Genomic DNA, 21,753 nt, shown 5'->3' on the forward strand with positions numbered 1-21,753 from the left:
ACACAGTACACTGCTCATAGCACTGAGTGCACTGCTCACATCACAGAGTACACTGCTCATAGCACGATCATGGCAGGTCTCTCGCCGATTCAACTATGGGTTGTGATTGAATAGCTCTACTTGGTAGGGACGACACTCAGTCACTGAAGGGATTGTTGTCAGCCAGATAGTCCTGACTGGCCGCACATGCAGTCCGTTTCTGAATATTTCTAGATCAAACTAACGGTCGCGTCGCCATTTGCAATGGACGCGGTTTGGTAAAAGAAAATTCTCCCGTACAGGCTGTACTACATGTACTGAGAAACTAGCGTGGTGGTCAGTCTACAAGCAGAGGAAATGTGTCCTGCTAATATCATTTTGTGAAAATGATATTTTTCCCTATAATCATTCATCTCAAAAAAAAAAAAAAAACAACCCCAAAACACCAGCAGGCCATTTGAACCCTAACCCCTCGGTCGCTGCGCCCTCGGTAGTTGCCTAGTTCGCCTAACAGGTAGAACCTGGCCTGTGTACAGGGACTCACACACAGGAATACGATACCACAGTCAGACGTGTTGCAGTAACACTTATGTGTATTCATGCACAGGCTGAAGGCAGACAAATTCCCGTAGAATTCAAACAAGTCAAAAACCGTACAGAACGATAGTGAGCCGGGGTCAAGCCACACAGTAGCGCCCCCCATCCCCAATGGGGCACCCGCTTGTGTATATATGTGTGTGTTTATTGTATCTATCTGTCAGACAACATTCTGTCGACTGGAATGATTTATGAAAGGATTTATTAAATATAGTTTAAATCTAAGATATACATGGATACCAAACGCATATGCAGACAGATGTTTACATAAACACACGGGTATGAGCATACCAGTATAAACAGCATGTCTTTGTCAGAAATTGTAACAAGATCCCTAGATGTAGGTTTATTCAGAATCTAGACACCAGCGCGTTGAATACACTATAAGTGTAAGTGCATGTGTATTCACTTTCAAAAAGCAACGACATTGATAGAAATTTCTAGTGACTAGTAACATAAAAGAGCGAATCATACTTTTCCAGGTGTTATGTAAGTGTCAGCTGACAGTCATTAACCCCACCCAACGAGGTGTAAATTGCTTCAAAGTAATAAGTTTTCAATAAGTAGGAGTGGGGTGGTCTAGCTTCTCATCTGAGCCTCGCTAACATGTTAAAAGACAAGCTAACTTTTTAATTGCTGCCAAGCACCTGACGACATGAAGTGTCTGAAGGTGGCGAGTAGGGGCTGGGAGAGACCCTGCTACCTCGGATGTTGACGCCTGAGGTCATCTCGACTTTGCCTGACTACAGGAGGGAGGGGTGGAGGGTGCGGATTATTTACCTCCCCCGCCACACTCTTGCCCATCCGTAATGGGGATTAGTGTGATTGACAGGTCAACGAGACAGGTCAACGTGCCCGTAGGCTGTCGTTCAGTACCCGAGAAGGCCACCCAAGCGAAACCGACGGTGTCGATATAAAGACCTCGACAGTCAGGGCAAGTCCTTCGTACCCAAGTGGTGTAGCGGGTGTCGACCTAAAACACAGCAGAGCCTAAAATCGCAGTGATATTTGAGAGAAATCTCATAACATTTGTAGGTCACTCTGCAACACTGTGTTCATTTGAAGCCATACCTGGAAGTGATTTGGGAATTTTATTTGAAGTTCTTGTGAATACTTTGAAGCTACATATATGTCTTCATATAAATTCAGTGACCTCGAGTTGTTTCCGATGCACATGGAAGAGAAGATCTTTGCAGGTCATGATGAATCCGATTTGATTTCAGCATCTAGCCATTTACATGACCAGTCTCCAGTCCAAATCGAGCCTTCGCTGGAACTAATGCAGGTAAGTGAATATTTTATTTTAAGTTCAGAGTTTATAAATAAGTTTCATGGCCTTTTGTTTTCTTGTGAAAGGTCGCATTTCTTAGACCAATGCCAAAGCAGCGTGTGTGGTGATTGTGTGTGTATGTTGTTGTTTTCTTTACATTACATATAAAGTCAGTCGTAAAGCTCACATACAGCATCATACTCACACACACTTACACAACCAGCAGTTCATTACAGTTGTTTACACCAGCTCTGATGACAGAAGTCTAATGAGCAGAGCCCACGAGCTTTCTAGCTCACTGTGTGAAAGGGTAAGGACTTCTGTTTCGACATGTTGTGGTGCAAACACTCCAAGCCTGACGGACTGGTGAAGACATTTCGAGCTGTCTGGTGTTTTAATCAAACGCAAACATCGATTGTAACCGTTTCCCACAGGCTTGTAAATCATAAAAACTTTTGTAATTCTTATAATAATAATGATAGTTAGCACGGGTGTCACGCGTGTCTTCCCATACAAAAGTACAAGGGAGTCAGGGTTCCTGGAATGAAAGCAGAGTGGTCGACTTTCCCATTATGATCCTTCTCAGTTTCGACAATGGAGAGGTACAGTACATCTCCACCATCTGACTGGGACCGCGGCAAGCGACTTGTCCGCGCGGTAAGTAGAGGAAACCAATTAGTCTGTAATGAGCATAGATGTCGCTCTGGTATTTTCGAAACCTAAGCCGCAGGTTATGAGACCAAGAAAATGCAAGCAACACCTGTCCTTTCTTTATTTTGGGGTTTTGTTTGTTTGTTTGTTTGTTTTATACTACTCCGTGTCTTACAGTTTGTTCTCTTTATTCTACAGATATCAGAGGTGGCGTTCAAAAGACAGCCCTTCACCATAGATTACCTTGCCAAAAGCAGTGCAACCCATCCCATGATCCCCTGCAGGGACCCACCTGTGTGTCAGTCACCACCCAGCCCGAGTGACTCTTGCATTCACTACGCTGACTACGGCGTCCTGCCTGAGCTCCAGTCACCACCCAGACTAAGGTACTCCACAGTCAACTGCGATGTCATGTCTCTGTGCCAGTCAGCAGCTACAAGTGGCTGCAGTATGTCCCCGCCTTGTGCCCTGCCTGTGACCACACTTCCGCCCTCTTCCCCTGCCCTCATGCCCCAGCCAGCAGGCTCACCAACCGGGCCAACCTCCCACGCCGCGGACCAGGGCATCGGGACAGGACTCTCGCACGCAGGGAGTGGGGACGAGATGTTTCTCTCTCCCGAAGAACGCGGCGCGGCGATGCCGAAGATGATGACGTCATCAACGAACGTCGACGTCTCCGCCTGCTGCAGCGGCCGGGAGGGAGACGAAGTTTCTCACGACTCCGCCTTCGAGTTGCTCTGCGACGCAGCCAGAAGCAAGGGGCGCCAGCCCTCCGTCCACCCACCTGTCCGTCCGCCCACCTGCCTGACCCTGGATCAGGGAAGAGCTGTTCCTTGCGAACCACCGCAGGCCGTCACGTCAACAAGCGTTGAGACGGAATCCAAATCGAGAACACCAATAAACTGTGAACAAACATTGATTCCAGGGACTCCACCTCCGCAGCTCACCTTGGAGCAACACCTGCCGCAGGTAACCTTGAACTCGCAAGTCAACCTGCTCTCTCGGTCAACCCCGGTGCCTCTCGTTGATAGTCAATGGCTCGATTCTCCGGCTAGTCTTCACACTCCGGACTTTACTGCCGAACCAACCTTTTTCTGTTCCTCGATGTCTCCAATTCTCACCCCTTACATCACAGACTTTTCTCCAGTGACTCCTCAATTGAACATCTCCATATCATCCTCATCATCCTCTTCATCCTCATCCTCCTTCTCCTCATTATCATCACCAGCAGCATCCCCATCACTAACTAGCTCCACCCCAGATCCGCTGTCCTCGGAATCCAATCCCTCACTTCTGGACAGTTCAAGCCAAACGACCGGCAATATGTCCTGTGAGAATCACGTGACCTCGATCCTGGATGTCCCTGCCTCTGATGAACCGAAGAAAGAAAACGAGAAATCTTTTTTGACAACATCGACAAACTCCGACGAACGCGCGAAACGAACCCGCAGCAGCAACAGGAGAAAATTGACAGCGAAGAGGAAAAATCCACAACTACAGTCCCCCCGCCAGTCACGTGAGTTTTTTCTCCTATAGCCCCCCCCCCTCCTCCTAACCTCCAGCCCACACCATTTTTTATTTTGAGGCGGCTAATACATTAAACTTCTTTAAAAGCATATCGTTGAAAATATACTTGTAATAATAATTTTATTGTTGTTGTCTTATCATCCTCATCTACCTGTTTCAGGGGCACGTTTGACATTTTTGCGGGGTGCGGGGTAAAGTATTTTTTATTTCATTGTAAGCACTGACGTCATCGTCTGCAGGTACAGACAATGAGTTGGGGAGTGTGTGTGATGAAGGCACCGATGATGCGTCTGGCGAAAGTAAACGAAAGCATCGCACAAAGTTCACCAAAGCTCAGTTGTCTGCCCTGGAGAGAGAGTACAGCGCCAACAAGTACCTGCCCCCCTACAAGCGAGCGGGATTTGCCAAGACCGTTGGACTACTCCAGATACAGGTTCGCTTCTTTTGACTTTGAACCCCCTTCACCTTCCTTTTGAAATTTCTTCTTAATTTATTTATTTATTTTTTTTTTTGAGCCTGTTCTTCGTTTTCTCTTGCTATCATTACTACCACCACCAGCACAATGACTGGAATGACGACGACTAAAGCGTCCATTACTATTTCTGCCAGAAGAAACAGGTAGTGACTGATTGTCAATTCGTTTTCTCAGGTGAAGACATGGTTTCAAAATCGCCGCATGAAGGACAAGCGGGAGAACAAGGCTGAAGGCATGCCCACCGGCGGGATCAACATCCGGGACCTGACCAACATGGTGGTGCACAAGTATTCTGCCGACCGCGCGGAGCCCCACGTGCAGCCCGCAGGTCGTCCCGCCATCGGTGCTCGTCCGACCATGCCAACAAACGTCTGCAGACTGGCGGCGTGGTCCTCCACGTCAACGGCGTTGCCTTTTACCTACATGACGTCATCAGTATCGTCACTTCCGCTATTCCAGGTCCTACAGCATCCACTTGGTTCCTTCGCAGCGCCTTCGTCCTTGCCCTTGCCCGTCGACCGGTTGACCCGCACACAGGACGGGGTGGCTCGCACGAAACAGGCGCGGGGGGAGGCGTCGCCAGTTTCTGAAGAAATGACTGGTGACAACAGCAGCGACATTGATGGCTGCTCTGCCAATGGTGACATCACTAGTCAGTCACGGAGGCCTTGCACAGAGTCGTTCAGCACAGTCCAGCCTTACGCTGGCCTGTCCACGGGTTCGCAGCCTCCCAATGTTCCTTCCATCTTTTCTCTTCACCATCAACCTATCTTTCATTTTCCTGATGCGCCGTCATTGATTTCTCCTTCATTGACGTTGTCGTCAGGAGCATCGACTTTCTTCTATCTACCTCCCCTGACATCTCATTCCTGCATGCAGCAATCGTACCAGACCTCAACGGCGCTGCACAATGCCCAAGCCTCCTCCACCTTGTCTGGTGCAACTCCAGCAAGGTCCAGTGTAACATCGGCCCTGACCCCTGATTCCCCTCTGAAGGCGATAAAATATCAAGGGGACATGAATCCAGCTTTCAACTGTTCACCCCTGCTGTATCCAGCAGCTTATTACCCGCAGTCCTTCCGGTGAGAATGTGGTCCTCATTGCCATGGCGAAAGTTGACGGAAGATCAGAACAGTAGACTTCAGACCTAGATGAGGTCACAACGTCTACATGTTAGGGTTAGCTACTCCGCTTCGCGCCAACCCGAGCCCTCGCTGGCTAATCACAGCTTGTGTCATCCTATGGGCCAGTGAAACTTTAGATATCATATCGTGATTATGTTCGGGCAGACGTTGATGTTATTTTAAATATTTATGGTGAAATGGTGCTCCCTTCTTCAATACTACGGTTTGGCTTTCTTATTGTCACGTGATCCAAGATCACATTTTTGTTTGTGAAGCTTAAAGTTAGTACCACTGGATGTGGAGACAAATTTGCTTCAAAGAGATTACAAAATCTAATTTAAAACAATCAATTTTACCACAAAAGCTTGGAATTGTATCCTAAAGAAGATATTCTGGATGCTTCCAATTTTTTTGAGACATCTTTCAACAAAAAGCAGCAGAAACCAGACTCATTAAGAATGGGATGTTAAGATGAGAGTGGAGATTCTTATAGAATATAGACTGTCCGATGTTTGCATGGCAGCTACATGGATTCTCAGGTATACAACTGTGATATTTTACAATTTATATGGCTTTCACACAATGACACTACAGAGTAACTAAGCCTTTCAGATTATCTTTCAGATTACATTAGCAAGGAGCGTTCACATTGAGAGCAATGCAATCATTCCATGTTTGCTATCATCAGAGGAGGAAAACAACTGAATAGTCATAGGTAGAAAAAGCAAAAAACAATGTATGCAGAGAATGAACAATTATGTACCAGATTATTTATGAAACAGTTTTTTGTGAATGTAAGTAGGATCAATATTTTAGTGTTAATAAATTAATATCCAATGTGATTTAGTTTTAGAAATTTTTATTATATAGATCACAGGAGGTAAAAAGCAATCAGTCCATGCAGTGTCTGAAAAATAAAGTCTTTATGATTTGTCATATAGTGTGGGATGCCAAGACCCATCTTTGAAGTTTCCTTAGAAGTCATTAAGACATAGAAAATACACCGGAAAATACAGTAAATACAACTATAAAATGCTACAGGGAGATTTACAAGTCCTTACACACAAGAATATGCATCTACCAGTAATCATCATAGAAATACCCTCTAAACAAGAAAATCTCAGTCATAGGTAACATTAGAGAGATAAAGATTTTTCTTTAGGGAAAATAAAAGGGATCAGGGATGAAGAACCTAGCCACCTATAAACTCAAATCTCTTTCAGCAAGAAAAGTAACCACTTTAGGGTATCAACATTGTGCGTCAAGTTCACCAAGATCAGATCAAAGGTAAAACATGGGTTAATATTTGAAAAAGACAATCTTTATCACCTAATAAATGTATAAAAGCAAAAACAGCCCATTTTGTAAAATGTCAATATGGTATAAGAGGACGGAGTCAGGAAAAAATATTGGCACACTTGTATCAGCAGCAGATTTATGGAACTAAGAAACAGATGTCAACAGTGTATAATACACACAACTGTATATACAAACTGGCTTTGGAGATGAGTAAAAAAATAAAGATCTTTGCGTAAAAAGACATCTTTCTGTCCATGAGTCACTCAAGAAAAAGAACTACAGACCGGCATAACTGCACAGGCACACAGTTTCTTTTTAGCTCACCCACACGAGTGCAAGTTTTTTCATGTGTATGCTATAAAAACACACACATGCATGCACAAAGATAAACACAAACTTCACACAACCATAACAGACAGTAGACTCTAGGGCTTCATAAATATGACACTGAATACTGTCAGCAAACTGACTGGGACTTTCAATGTTTACATGTGATGATGATTTTCAGAATCACATAAAAGGTACTTTCTTCCATTCGCCAATCTGTCTCCTACTTTCATGCAATCAGAGGTTCACAGTCTGCATAAGAAAAGTATCTATTACATAACAATACTGGACAGTTTATGTCAGAAAATGGTTTTTCTTGCTACACTGACAACAGACAAAAAATCTGGAAAAAATGGTATATGGAATTTTAAACAGTCCTCAACTGGCCTGATGGCAAAGGCTAAAAATGGGATTCTGCTACCTATAACACATGGAAGCAAAATCATTAGCATGCTAGAAATTCAAAAAAGCCATAACAAAGTGAGGAAGAGGGGGAAAAATCAGATATAAAAATCAAACACAGAAATAGGAAGTAGTTTTTCAAGAGAAGTCATTAAGTAAAATTTACAGAAAGGGAGCTTGTTCACAAAGACAAAGTTTTGTTGACATAATTTCTGACAGAATGAAAATATAAGACCAAAACAAGAACAGACAACTAAAATGAAGTGTTTCCAGAGTTACAGATAAATTCATCTCTTTGTGGATTTGACCAGATGCTGCTAGGTAAATCCTGCTATATTTTGACTTTGTTTACAGTCAAATGACAGCACATTTCTCCTTAATTAAGGACAGTTGTACCAAGCATACCACATACAGTCATCAACTATGGTACTTGCTGGAAATGAAAGCCACTGGGGAATGGATTTTTGATACTAGTTTTAAGAAGTTTTAAGTCTGCCAAACCAAAGTTACATTTGTAGCCATGTTGCTCAGGGACACACCAGCTCTCCAAGGTCAGGCATCTTCTATTAGTCTCTCTTTGATTTCATTACCATTGAATGTTTTACCTGAAAACAAATCTTCATAAGTTACAGAACGAACATCTAATACCAACACACAGACTGCTGTGATCTTGATCTGATTATTCCATTCCATAGGGGAACCTGATTGAAAGTTTTAGCATTTGTCTGTATCTAATTGAAGTGGAATTTTTACTTTAGAATTTAAAAAAGTTCAGTATCCTATGGGTCTTGGAAAAAGACTTTCGTATTTATATGTTAGAAGGAACTATTCATCTAACAAATTTTTTTGTGAAGGCAGGTTGTGGCAGGGGCTTGGTGGGGTTGAGGATGCTGTCATGCATGGGCGAGCCAGGGAGTGGATCAAGTCGGGTAGGCGCTCCAAGAGAGGGTGCACTCAAATATTTGGCAGGTACACCCTCCGCTCCCTTCTTCTTGTTCTGCAAACAAAGCAACTTCCTACATTACAGGATATGATGATCCTGACAAGAAGATTGACAAGAAAGATGATGTTAATTGCTGTTAGGTTTGAAAAAGAAGTCTAGTGGTGATGACTACTTTTTTAAAAACAAATTGTGATTAATAAAAATATCTTCAAATAGTCCAAAGAACAATAAATGTATTTTTGTCCTTTTCTCTTACACATGTGTGCACACACAGACACATATTTAAAGTAGAAAATATTATGCAAGAAAAAATACAATATTGGACAAATTTTGTATATTTTAAATAAACTCCAAATAAAATAAATATCGAATCTGATATTCTGTAAACTTAGAGATGCTGCCAAAATAGCACTTTCTGTTTCTGTGTGCATGTGCTTCTATGCACAGAAATGTAAAACAGCCAGAATGGTAGTACAAGGTCACTGTATGTTCATCTTCACAGGCATAAGTAGATGAAGTCGGAAGATGCAATCATGCATTATTCCCTCATAGCTAGTACTGACCTTGAGCTGCAGGGGGTTAAGGAGGCCTACATTTGGGGAAGAACTAAAAACTTTATTGAAATTTGTTTCCCTGTTGACCAGCTCCAACTGATAAAACCGCTTCTCCTCCTGCACAACAAAAGTATGTGTACAAAATAAAAAAATAACTATAACATGAATTTGATACTGAAAAACAGAAACTTTCATCACTGACTTTTTAGCAAGACTGGCAAATGTCAACAGTATGCATGTAAATACTGTCGGAATGCAGCAAGTCCTCGCATTGTTCTTCCTTTGACATATTTGTTACTATTTCATGATTTTGTTCTACATCTTTGTTACTTTTTGTTAACTTGTTCTACATCTCTGTTACTATTTCATGATCTTGTTCAGCGCAAAAGATATTGCGCTTTATAAATTCCCACTATTACTATTAACAATCTTTTCCATAATGCTAGTCCTTTTTCCCATCCTTCCTTTTCCAATATCATGTTACTCTCAGCTCTTGTTCTTGTTATTTGATTCCTCTTTGTGTTTACTGATTTCAATTTTATTCTTTGTTTAGTACGGTTTTATTCTTTTATAGTTCATATGTTATTTGTTTGTTTTCCTGTCCCTCGTATGCTGTTCATGTTTCGTTCTTGTTCTAAAGTGCTAAGAGCATGTTCCTTAGGAGTGTAAATATGCGCTTTACAAATTTTGTATTTATTATTATTATTAAATAGGAAACAAATGAAGAAATTCAGCAATATACTGATATATATATTGTTATATTTCATGTTTTACTGTAAACGCTGGACAAAGACTAAGATACATATTTCATTACTCATTACTAGCCACACTTTACCACAATTATGGTACTAAAATCATAAGACAGGAAATGCAAGAAACAAGGAAACTCGGACATAAATGAGGTGCACTCACAATGAGTTGTGCAACTCGTAGTTCTCTCTCCTGTACTTCCAGTCTCAGTTGGTGGATAAGCTCCAGGTCTTCGGGACGGGAATCTCTCTGGCGGTACCGCTCTTCAGCTTCCAAAAGTCTAAATATGAAAAGTATGAGAAAAGAGAGCTTAATACTAAGCAAAGAACAGGATGTACTCCACATTTCAATCTGTTTAATGATGGTCATACTTTGGGTGTAAGATTCCCAGAGACTAAGCTAGCCTTTTCCTATTTTCATTGTTGTCAAATTTAGTGCATACATATGAACTGCTTAGATGACATAATTTTTTCAGAATGGTTATCACTATGTCTGAAAATCAAGGTCTACTTATTATCAGGTAAAGATATGAATAAATTTTTATAGATAAATAGGTGTGCTTCATTCAACCACAGTAGCATATTTTACAGATATGTTTTCTCTCTGTACAACAATCATCCTCTCCCCAAAAATTAAAAGAAGACATAAAAATCATGAATTAAACTGCCCTGATACATTTTGAGCTTATCACTCACAGTATCTGAAGCTCTGATATTTTATCTTTGAGAATTTCCTGTGCTTTGTTAAACTGTACGATCATCATCTCATGTTCATGCTTGTGGTCAGCAGCCTGGTTATCCAATGCTCTAATTTGTTCCTTCTTTAACTGTTCTTCAACTTGTCTGCAGACATGAAGAAGTTTAAATTACATACAACAATGCATTACAACTTTATTTATCCACAAGGGCAATTTTAGATAGTGTTCGTACTAGTAATATATAGAGATAATACATATACATGTTGAAATAATTTCTCTCTCTCTCGCACACACCATCCCTTTTCACTTCAATCTACACAAAAGAGCACATTACACACATCTTTGGTTACCTTGTATTCATATACACATATTATCTTGTGTCATTCTGGTTATATATATGTTTTTTAATGTTTCCATGTAACAAAGCAGCTAAAGGTCACACATTATCTATAGCTGTTGTGTTAGTTAATGTAACACACATTTTCACACTAAAAAAGTAAATGCTTGCAAATTTTTCCCCCCACTGAATCAAGTGTGTTAAACTGTTCACATTAAGTGGGCTAATACAAGACTACAAGGCGGCAAGAGAGATGAGAAAGTAATTCAAAGTAAATTACCTCAGATGTTCTTTTGCATCAACCTGTGCTTGCTGAGCATCGTGATCTTTCTGAACGATGATGACATTAAGTGAGCTGATGCCTGCCTGCAGCTTCCTGACTTCATCCTTGAGCTTGACGATGTGTGTCTCATGCTGACTGATATTTTCCTGCAGCTCCTGCACCTGCAGCTGGTGATCACGTGTCTGTCACCATACAAGCATACATAAATATATGTGCACCTGAACACACTAATACAAACACTTCAGCAGATGGTCAACATCACTCAGATCATGAATAGATCAAACAAATAGTGAAATATCTGTATGGCTGACAAAGTGAATACCTTCATGAAAAGCACACAAGACGAGGGGACAACAGATATTTAAAAGTAAACAAGGTAATGAGAACAAACTTGTTTTAAACAAAGTGGCAAAGTACATGCAAAAGCAGTAACTTTAATAAGTGCCCCAACAAAGACCTACACACAAAATCAACAGGACAAAACCATTCTTTTGCACTACAACACAAGACAAAAAAGGTCATTATGTACAACAGACAAAATGATTCACATATACATAACCATAAAACTTTTAGAAATAAATTTCAAGAGAATTCAGTTTATCTCAGTAAAGTAAACAAAAGCAGTTGAATGAAACTTATTTCTCCATGACATGGGGAAAATGGTTATAACATGGTGAATGAGAACATTGTTGAAGCTTGATGTCTGCTTGCCTTCTGTTTAGAGATCTCCACAGCTCTGTCTAGCTCCAAACGGGCCGCCTGTATGACAGAGGCATGATCCCTCTGCACTTTTCTTAAGATTTCCTCATGCCTCTCCTCTAGCTCAGTCTGCAGTTGGCCTGGAATTAAGTATACACATGGCATGACAATCATAAAATATGCAAGAGAATAGAGAATATGTACAAACAACATATGAGAGCTAGGGACTGAAATAATAAGACAGACTCTTTAATGAATACATAAGTGTTAAGTTGCACAAACACTACTCACTTCTGCATACAAGATTTAGAAAACCCATAAGCGAACACAATCATCCACACCACTTATCTAGATCTTTCCCGACATCTTCCTCATGTGTAATCAAAATGAGGCTTTAGAAAATCTATAAGCAAGAACGTGCTAATGTCATCTGGACCACAGGAAATAATAAGAATGAATGACATGTAGGTGTTCCTACCCACACATACATTTACAAAGAGGTGCACAGTTGTGGATTGTGTGAACAAGTTTAATTAGCAGAACACTCCTCACACTCCATATTTACCAACCACTCCTTCTGTCATGCCAAAACACAATGCTGTCCCTGCTATTCCCTTCTCTCTTGCCTCCAGAGTCAATGATATGTGATACCTGTTGTAGAATGTACTTGCCTTGCTTCAGGCAGTGGGCTTCTTGCACATCCTTCAGTCGGGCCTTCAGAAGCTGTTCTGCCTCCTCTTTTGCGGCCACCAAGGCCAGCTTGTGTGCTGACAGCTGAGCCTGCATGTCTTCCAAGTGGATTGCTTTCAATGCCTTCTCCCCTTCCTGTGAATTACAAGTGTACCCATGTACCGTACACCCTATCTCTCCTACCTTCTATCACACTGTGTATGCATTCATATATGTTCCCATTCTCTCATCACTGGTTTTCTACATGCCATCAGTACACTCTTCTCTTTACTGCTATTCTATATGCCATCTATATTCTCTCTTCAGTGGTACTTTATGTGCCATTCAAATTCTCTTATCTTCCCTGGTATTCTACATGCCACCCCTATTCTCTCCTCTTTACCTGTATTCAACATGCCATCCTCCTATTCAGCACTCCTTTGCATCATTGTCTTTTATATTTTTTGGGTCTGTTTATAGTTCCCCACAAAAGTACATAAACTGGACCAGCTGTGACATATCATCTCTCACAAACAAAAAAACCAAAATCTTTTTCTAAAACTAAAAATCCACACTGTCCCATGCCATAATTCTTAAATCTGAATGGCTACAGATCCTTCAAAAGGTTATAGCATGTGCTCTAACAGAAACAAAGTCTCTAGTGACAGGATGCCCTGACTAAACACTAACATTCTTTTGTAGCAAGTTCTTGGCATTTTCTATGTATATATTTTTTATTAGATACCTACTCTTCATACTGTATTCAGAATGGCCTAGAAAGTCTTGCCAACTGACCTCTCTCTCAGCATCTTTTTGCTGTATGGTTTGGAGGAGGGAGTTCTGGTGCTTCTCTTCAAGCTCCTGGACTGCTACCTTATGATCCTGCTGCGCCTTGTGCAGTTCTGCCTCCAGCCTGGCCCTCTCCACCTCCAGAGCTGCCTGCATGTTGTTCTTGTCATCTTCCCGCGACGAGTGTGCAAGGTCAAGCTTGTGGTTAAGTTCAGACACCTACACAGTAAAATCATGCCAGTAGATGGATGGAAAGTTATTTGTGCACTCTACTCCTGCAGCATTAGTTCTTAGCAAGAGTTTAAAAAGAACCACTAGTTTTACAAATGGCTTGGCCGAACTGAGAAAAAGGTATTATTTTTCAAAATAGGCATGAACACCAGCAATTCCCCTTCTCACTGTCAAGATATTGAGACAGAAGGCTACAAACCTAAGCACAAAGATAGAGAAAATAGATAACTGCTAGTATCACAAATGTACATAGATATGTTAGCATCAGAAAGCCACAGCCAACGGGAGACAGGAAATAGCATATTTCTTGTTAAATAATGTGAACATTTGTGAAGGCAAACTTTTGTCTCACTCTGTACACTATCATCACTTAGTTGCCTCTGACTGTTTAACTCTTTACAGTTCTGCATTTCCTACTCATCCTTTAATGAGTTCACATGGGATTTTGGACTGTAAATGATTCACTAAACCTTGATGAGTATGCATATTTTTTTTAGACCTTAAATTGTTCACTAAATCATGAAGAGTAAAGAAAATACATATCTTGTCATGCACTTGTCAAACTGGGTTGTCAATAAAGAAAAAAAGCTAGAAAAAGCAAAAGAAAGAACACAAAATTCTACTTCAACATATTCCAATAGTTGTAGTGGATGGGGCAGGCAAAACTATGAGCAAAGATATATTCAATATCCTAATAAATACATCAACAATGTCACTAGCAGTGCTAACTAATGACTTCTGGAATTGGTGAGAAAAGTGGAAATATGAAAACTGCCTGGAAATCAGAAAAACAGACCCAAGAACGTGACACTCCCTCCTCTCTCTCTCTGTCCCACTCTTGTACACAAAAGCGAAGAAGTGGGGTGGCAATGGGGTGGGAGTGGGCATCATCCCAGAAGAGTCGACAGCTTCAGTACTGTAACCATAGTTTCCCACACTGCATGGGGGGAGGAATCTCTACACAAATGAAGTACAATAAATCACTAAAACTGATAACACTGATTATCCTAAACACCTAAACAGTCCAAACCACACACAGACAAGAGAGCTGTGGGAATGTGCATACAAATCACTCACAGGTGCCGCGGTGGCAATATCGGGTTGGTTGGGGATTGGGGGAGGAGAAAATATGGCGCTGGGTGGCGTTCCTGCTGTATCTGTATATTGCGACAATCCTGCCGCTTCTGTCGCCCCCATGCTGGCTGACAGGTTAGGCACGTGTTTACTATCATAAATATTTTTTTAAATCTGGGAAATAACAAGGCTGACTTCGTTCCGCGGCAGCCTGTGGCTGGAAGGACTCGCGTGCGATAGGTGCCAGATGATCCACCCATTAGTGCTCCACGTACCGTGGCAGAAGTCACAAAGTTCAACGAGTTATTGGCCCAGCGAAGCTAGCTCCACCCAAGGAAGGTCACGGGTAGGGGGTGGAAAGTGATAGTCGTTCTGCCTGTGTAACAGGACGCTAAGCTGTCGGCTGAAGATGAAATGACGCTGTCACCTAACGATAGCTCTACACTTCTCTCTCGACAGTTTTCCCGCCACCCTGCTTTCATCTTTCGAGATAACTGGCGAGGACGGAGAGGAGCCGTGTGGAGCGTGGCATCGCCTTTGCGGTAATCTGCGAGTGTTGCGCAGGCGTGACTCGCACCTCGTCGGGCGGCCGCCACAGTTCAAAAAGACAGAAAAGATCGTGATAACCTTCTGTCAGCGGCTGACGGGAATCGTCTTACGTTTGTTTTCTTTCTTCGCCAATGAAGTTGTTTTTCGAATCGGATCTCATCGTCTTTCGTCCGGACGCGTTCATCAGCCTTTGACATTGCCGCCTTTCTTTATGTATTCGTTTTCGGCAATAACGGTGTAAATGGCTGTGTGCCGTGCGCACTGGGGCTTGCGAGACCTACATACACCGAGAAGGCTTACAGCCGTGACGTGGAGGGAGCTTACAGCCGTGACGTGAAGTGAGCTTACAGCCGTGACGTGGAGTGAGCTTACGGCACTGGTGTTGCCCAGCACCAAAGTTGGCCGACTGGTGTTGCCTCCTACGGCATCACAAGCAAGCGGTTAGCGGTACATACCTGTCCCTTGAGGTAGGTGATGTGGCTGGCCAGGCCCGCCCTGTCGGTGACCATCTCCTCGTCCTTGAGGCGGGCCAGATGCTCCAGCGCCGCGCGTCGCTCGTCATCCTTCTGCGCCGTGACTTCCTGTCGCAGCTTGCTGCACTCCGTCCTGCCGTGCGAACATGTACAATCACATGGTCATGAGGACAAGGTTAACTTACAACCTTCCCCAACACCCTCTTCTCTCCCCCTATCCCCCTTCTAGCAGTCAAATGTGCATGAAAATATATAGAATATAGAAATATAAAAATATAAAGAAAAATAAAAATACAAAGTTTGAACATCAAAACTCAGAGAGAGAGAGAAGGAGAGAGACAGAGACAGATGTTTTAACATAGGGTTCATAATCTTCAAACGAGAGTAGTTTGGTGGTGGAAGGAGGAGGGCGGGAAGAACTATCCATGTCCAGCATGTCATATGTCTGTTGATTTTCAGAGATACTACAACAGGTTGTGATCAGGTAGCTGTATGCACGTACCTATTATACAGAAAGAATATTCAATAATAATTATTAAAAAACCCAAACCATGCAGTTTGTTTTACTGCTGAACTAGCACGTTCGGGCACAGCAGTTAGACTAGCTAAGACTAGTTTGTGTGAGATTAAAAAGACCCAAGAGCTTACACAGACATTTCCTAACTTTCATTTACAGACATCTCAGAAAATCACAATACGACTTTTCTTTATTTTCCCTAAATGATTTCTAAAAACAGAATAGCTAGCGACAGTGAGGTTTTTATTTTCTTCCATAACCAAACGAACCTCTTTCTGCTGCGTGACTAATTTTTTTTAATGGATAGTCTGCAGGCATAACAGCTCCCTTCGTTCACAATTTTTTAAACTGATAAAAACTGGCAACAAAACTGATTTCTATTCGTTCGAAAACCGACACTTGTTAACTCTGCAGCCTACAGACAATTTGTATAAAAAAGCCAAAAGAAGGCCAGTGTGCTTATTTCTCATCAGCCAAATGTGTTTCTCGTTCTCCAGAAGGGTTGCGCCCCCAGGCTGATAACAAAAATTAAAATATTCGCCATCAAATGCAAGCCTAGCAATTCTGTGACACGCACCATTTGCCTTCAATCTCCAAACGTCCATCTTTCTCTGACCTTACGAAGATGTGGCGGTCTTTCATCTCAACCAACAATGTCCTATTGTAGGTTAGGAGAAATGATGGTTGCTTACAGGAAAAGTGTGTCGTGCGCGTGTGGTAGGTGGTGTGTGCACGCGTGTTTAATGTATATCGCGCGCGTGTGTGTGTGTGTGTGTGTTTGTGGGTGGTTCTTTCTATTTTTTTCTCTCTCTCTGTGGAGGGAGGGGTGTCAACATGCTTCTTTAATGTGTGTGGCTGTTAGGAGGGGAGATGTCTACGTGCGTGTTTTAATGTATCTCGTGTGTGTGTGTGCGGCTGGGGGGACTTTGTGCATATTTAAGGCTTACCTCATCGTTTCCGCCCATTTAGCGTCCAGCTCCGCTGCCAGCGACTCCAGGAGAGACTTGAGTTCGAGCTGCCACTCCGCCGACTTGGTGTTGTAGAGAAGCTGCAGCTTGTCAAGTTCCACCTGCCAGGTAAGAGAACAGGCGTTAACGAGGTAAGCTATCATCTGTGTGGTGGCGACAGACACACAACGTTCGGCAGAAAGCCACAAAGGGGAAGTTGAGAATAAAAGACTCCTCCGAATCCCGATCAAGCCGTCGCCAGAAGACCTGTTGCCCTAACCCGTTACCTGACTCTGCCAAGTTAAGTTAGCGCGCTGTGATTGGTTCTTAAGCGATGAGCTCAACTGCGGTTCATTTTCTGCCACTTTATTGCAGCAGATCGATTAATCTAATTTTAACAACAACAACAACACCTCTTCCCTTTAAGAAGAACAAAAAGAGTTTTACAATTCCCCCCCCCCAAAAAAAAAAAAACCAACAACAACAACAAACAAAACAAAAACCTAACCAAAACAAAACAAAACAATGAATGACGATGATGTGCCAAGAGGCACATATATCTGTCAGTTCTGGAACCGACAAAGTATGAACGATTACAAAGCAGTCGACTAAGTACGTTCACACATGTTCTAACGGCAACAGCATCACAGCCGACACGGAGGAGTATAGGTGTCCGGTGTCTGACGCACACAACATCGATGACCCTCACAGTCCTACAGCTGAAGACCCTTTCCTTCAAAAGGTTTGATTAACACAACAGTTTATTTTAGTATTTTTGAAAAGATTTTGGGCAGTACGAAGCAGCAACAGAAAACAAATGTAAGGTAAACGGCAAACAAGAAACAATGTTTTGTGGCTAATTCTTCGCAAAATCAACAGACCGTTGACTCTTAAACACTGCCGGCATTGGTCATAAGCTTTAACGTCGACACCGAAGGTGGGGGGAGGGGAAAAAGAGAAGGAAAGAAGGAAGGAGGTGGATGTACACGAGGTCGCCGCGTGCGTTGTCGATAGTCACTTCAACAGGACTCAATGCCAGAGAAGAACACAGCCTCGCACAGAGAGAGAGAGAGGTGTAGTCACAAAACGGTCATGTGTATTCACAGCATCAGTTCAACTGTTCATTTTAAAGTCACTCGCTGACAGATGCGAAGCCTAGCGCCTCCTCCGCAGTCCTCACTATGAGGATGAGGTGCTGGACGGCGAGAAGGTATTAAAAGTGATGAAGTGACGATGGTGTGGGAAAGAAGAGATCTTCGGGTTTGGGGGAAATCACTGTGAACATATTTACTATTAACAAAGTCGTGGAATGACGACAAAGACCAAGTCATGTTCCTTACTTTCTTCTTGTTTTTTTACAAAAAAGTGTATTTGGAGTAAGTACAGAGCTGGCAGACCGAATGCGTGTATATCACGGAAACTGCGAGTGGCTGGCATCGACTTACACGCTATGATTAGGACACCACCATGAGGTTACAGTGCTACCACCGGAAACAGGAAAGATAAGTGCTACCTTTCTTGTGCTCTATAAATAGAACATGCTGTTAGTCGTCACACAGCACCATCCCTCATCACGCACTAAAAAATAGGACCAACAAATGTTACTGAAAAACAAACACACACACCTCTCTCTCTATCACACACACACGCCACACACACACACCTCTCTCACACACACACTCGCCACACACACACACGCAGACGGCGGCTGCAGGCAGACTGACGGTGAGATAGGAGTGAGATAGGAGTAAGATCGGAGGAGCAGGATGAAGCAACTTAACCTCGTCCTCTGTAACCTTTAACCGGAAGCACGCCTACATCACAAAATGTCGGGGGGGTATTTTGGCCTCTTTTTTTTTTTTAACCTCTATTTTTTAAGAGTGAGAGAAAATGTTTTATTCTGCAAGCTTTGCGGCTGACAATAAATGAAGTTTTAATACTGTCAGTGTCGGGTTACACGCAAGGCAACACCAGGCTAATCGCTCGCTGACGACCGCTAATGAGCGCTTGGTTAGGTGGGGAAAGGGCGATAATTCACAAAGGTGGCGCCACTACAGCCCTGCCTGCACCTGCACCACGTCATCCGCTCCTCTCTTACTTCTTTCAGCAAACAAATCAGAGTAAGCTCGTCTCTCCCATTTTTTTAAACATGACTTGGAACGAACATGCAGAAAACGCTCGCCTGATGGGCAAACAAGTTGGCAACAAAATGCCGAACATTCTGGAAGAGTAGATCTGGTCGTCAGCTTGCATGGTTTTGAACTCCCAGGTTAGATGACAATGGAAGCAAACGCAGACTTTTCCTTCTTTCTCTCAAGTGTAAAACCACAACCTTCGAGGTCTTGCACACGTGACAGGAGTGCTGATCCCGGGGACCTCGGCGCAGGTCACATTACGATGAGGCGCCGATGATATCAACAGCCACACCGAGGAGATGACCATTAACACCGAGGACATAACAGGAACATTAAAGACCTGAATAGGAAGCGCTCAACAAGCCCGACATTCAATTAGCAGCCTGTCAGATTCTCCGCGTCTCACCAATGTCCTTTATCTGTTCTCAAACACTCCCTTGATTGCAGGCTTTGCTACATCTACGTTTATATCAGTGTGTTTACATCGTTCTCATGGAAAACAACAATTTTTCTGTTTTTAACAAGCTGGCGTATCTGTATATTGCGATCTCGCTTGCTCCCTCTTCCGCTTTGCACTTTCACCTACAATAACAATATTCATAATATTAATACTACTGCACTGCGCATTCTGCACACACTACTTGTTGCAGCTAATAAAAACAACACGAAATCAAATTAAGATAATCAAATGTCTAACAGCATAGAAATCAAAGTTAAATAAATAAAACATGCAAGACAAGAGAACAAAACAACACACAAACATTACCGTGCGGAATAATTTACGAAATACATGTTTTCCTTCACTTGCAAACGGTTAGCGCCTGTCACCAATACAGTGAAGGTTGGCTGCCCAGAGTTCATTTCTCGTATCGGGCACGCTGTTCTTTCTGTGCACGTGGGATCTGCCGTAATCTAGCCTCAGTTGCTGGCACGGCGTAAAACACCACTCCCACCCCTCCTTCACTTGCAGGTTGATGGAGTAGCGGCGGTGGTGAGCAACAAGTAACATGGACTGGTTGCAATCTACTTCCATACAAACTCTCTGGTGATTACATCTTGTGAAGACAACAGCCGATGGCGGCCTCAAGGCATGCCCACCGCTCATACATGGTACAAAACAAAATCTTTTCGCCTCTCGTCTGCCTGTCAGACAATAAACTCAACATCTGTTCCACCAGCCACAGACCTAGCATGCCCACTGTCTCACCCGTCAGGCGCATCCTTCTTACAGTGAAAGCCACTCATCCACCTCATTCCTCTCTCTCCTCCCTTTTTCTTTCTTCTCTTTTCCCACCGTTCCTGTCTTTCTTGCTTTGTTTCTTCTACCCGTCAAAATAAACCATGTTTGAGAAGTAGAGGGAAAGACGCCGCTGGTATGGAACAAGGCTGACGGGCTGAAGGCAATGGAAGGCACAGCGTGAGAGAGAGACAAAGGAAGACAGAGTGAGAGAAAGACAGGGACAGCATGGTTGGCTACATGTTGTGTGAAGTCTACCGTGAGGTCAGCCTACGTCACATGACCTTCGCACGTCACAGATCACAGACAAGCGCCACCTTGCCAATGGTCTCTGCTATGGGAACGTCCGAGACAGAAGAAACTCTCCTTCAAAAGCCGCTCATCCGAAATCATCAGCGGCCCACCGAAGACAAGCGGCGCACTGTCCTGGCCCTCCCCCCAAAACAAACATGCCTTCCGTTTTGAAAGCAGCAAGAGGCCGCCAATCAAATCAGCCTTTAATGAGGCTCTTCTCTGCCGCCAGGTCTTGGCCAAACAAATGACGCGAGTGCCGTGTGAGCGAGGTTGTTTGAAACAAACTCTATTTCGGGAGAGCGGTAGCCAGGTCACGTGACGATGACATTGACTTCTTTGTCAAGACCACTTCCTCTCCAGCTAGTTTAATTTGATAAAAAAAAGTTTGTCCTGACAAATCTACAGTCTATTTTATCGTCTGCATTTACAAAACTCGCAAGCCCGCGTGCGGCTAAGAAAGACTTCTTTCTGCAGGGAGCGCACAGCGCCGCCTGGCGGGCGTCCTGCAGTGGTGCCGCAGGCGCCTGGCTCCGTCAACTGGGGGAGTCCGCCAACAACGGCAGGCCTCTGTCAGCTCACACAAGCGCCGCCTCTCTTCTGGCACCCACAAAGACGTGGCACCTGACTGCTTCCACCTGAGCGGCCTGGCGAACTCGCCCACCTGCACGTAGGCCCGGGCAGGTGTCTGCGACCCTAGCGCCGTGGCGACCAATGGATTTTTATTTCCCGAATGTTTGTACAAACAGACCACAACACAAAATAAAACACAACAGAGAGAGAGATGTAAGGCTTCAGGAGGCGTCAAGGAGCCTGAGAAAGAACGAGCATGAGAGTGGGTACTGTGCGACACCAGGGGCCCGTGTGTCCAGCTGATGCCGAGAGCAGTATCATCATCAGGAAGCAGACTTTTGCTCGTAGGGTCAG

At 43.3% G+C, this 21,753-nt stretch overlaps 2 protein-coding genes across 2 annotated transcripts in view; one reads left to right on the forward strand and one right to left on the reverse strand.

Annotated features, from left to right (window-relative positions):
• The first annotated feature begins 1,491 nt into the window (after positions 1 to 1,491).
• LOC112557669 (probable serine/threonine-protein kinase dyrk2) lies at positions 1,492 to 6,322 on the forward strand. Its single transcript, XM_025227664.1, has 4 exons — positions 1,492 to 1,861; positions 2,696 to 4,013; positions 4,264 to 4,457; positions 4,674 to 6,322. Exons 1-4 carry the CDS (start codon positions 1,706 to 1,708, stop codon positions 5,583 to 5,585), a joined length of 2,580 nt encoding a protein of 859 aa, XP_025083449.1. The 5' UTR covers positions 1,492 to 1,705; the 3' UTR covers positions 5,586 to 6,322.
• A 143-nt stretch (positions 6,323 to 6,465) lies between these two features.
• The window catches only part of LOC112557658 (protein FAM184A-like), a 57,422-nt gene continuing 42,134 nt past the window's right edge, over positions 6,466 to 21,753 (reverse strand). The window contains exons 10-19 of the mRNA XM_025227654.1: positions 17,164 to 17,285; positions 15,682 to 15,832; positions 13,379 to 13,591; positions 12,586 to 12,739; positions 11,927 to 12,054; positions 11,213 to 11,397; positions 10,594 to 10,740; positions 10,061 to 10,178; positions 9,158 to 9,265; positions 6,466 to 8,648 (exon numbers count right to left, since the gene is read on the reverse strand). Coding sequence (XP_025083439.1) covers positions 8,481 to 8,648; positions 9,158 to 9,265; positions 10,061 to 10,178; positions 10,594 to 10,740; positions 11,213 to 11,397; positions 11,927 to 12,054; positions 12,586 to 12,739; positions 13,379 to 13,591; positions 15,682 to 15,832; positions 17,164 to 17,285 — 1,494 coding nt within the window. The 3' untranslated portion in view covers positions 6,466 to 8,480. The remainder of the gene's footprint in view (positions 8,649 to 9,157; positions 9,266 to 10,060; positions 10,179 to 10,593; positions 10,741 to 11,212; positions 11,398 to 11,926; positions 12,055 to 12,585; positions 12,740 to 13,378; positions 13,592 to 15,681; positions 15,833 to 17,163; positions 17,286 to 21,753) is intronic.

The sequence above is a fragment of the Pomacea canaliculata genome, linkage group LG1 (assembly GCF_003073045.1).
Source record: "Pomacea canaliculata isolate SZHN2017 linkage group LG1, ASM307304v1, whole genome shotgun sequence".
Classification (NCBI taxonomy): domain Eukaryota; kingdom Metazoa; phylum Mollusca; class Gastropoda; order Architaenioglossa; family Ampullariidae; genus Pomacea; species Pomacea canaliculata.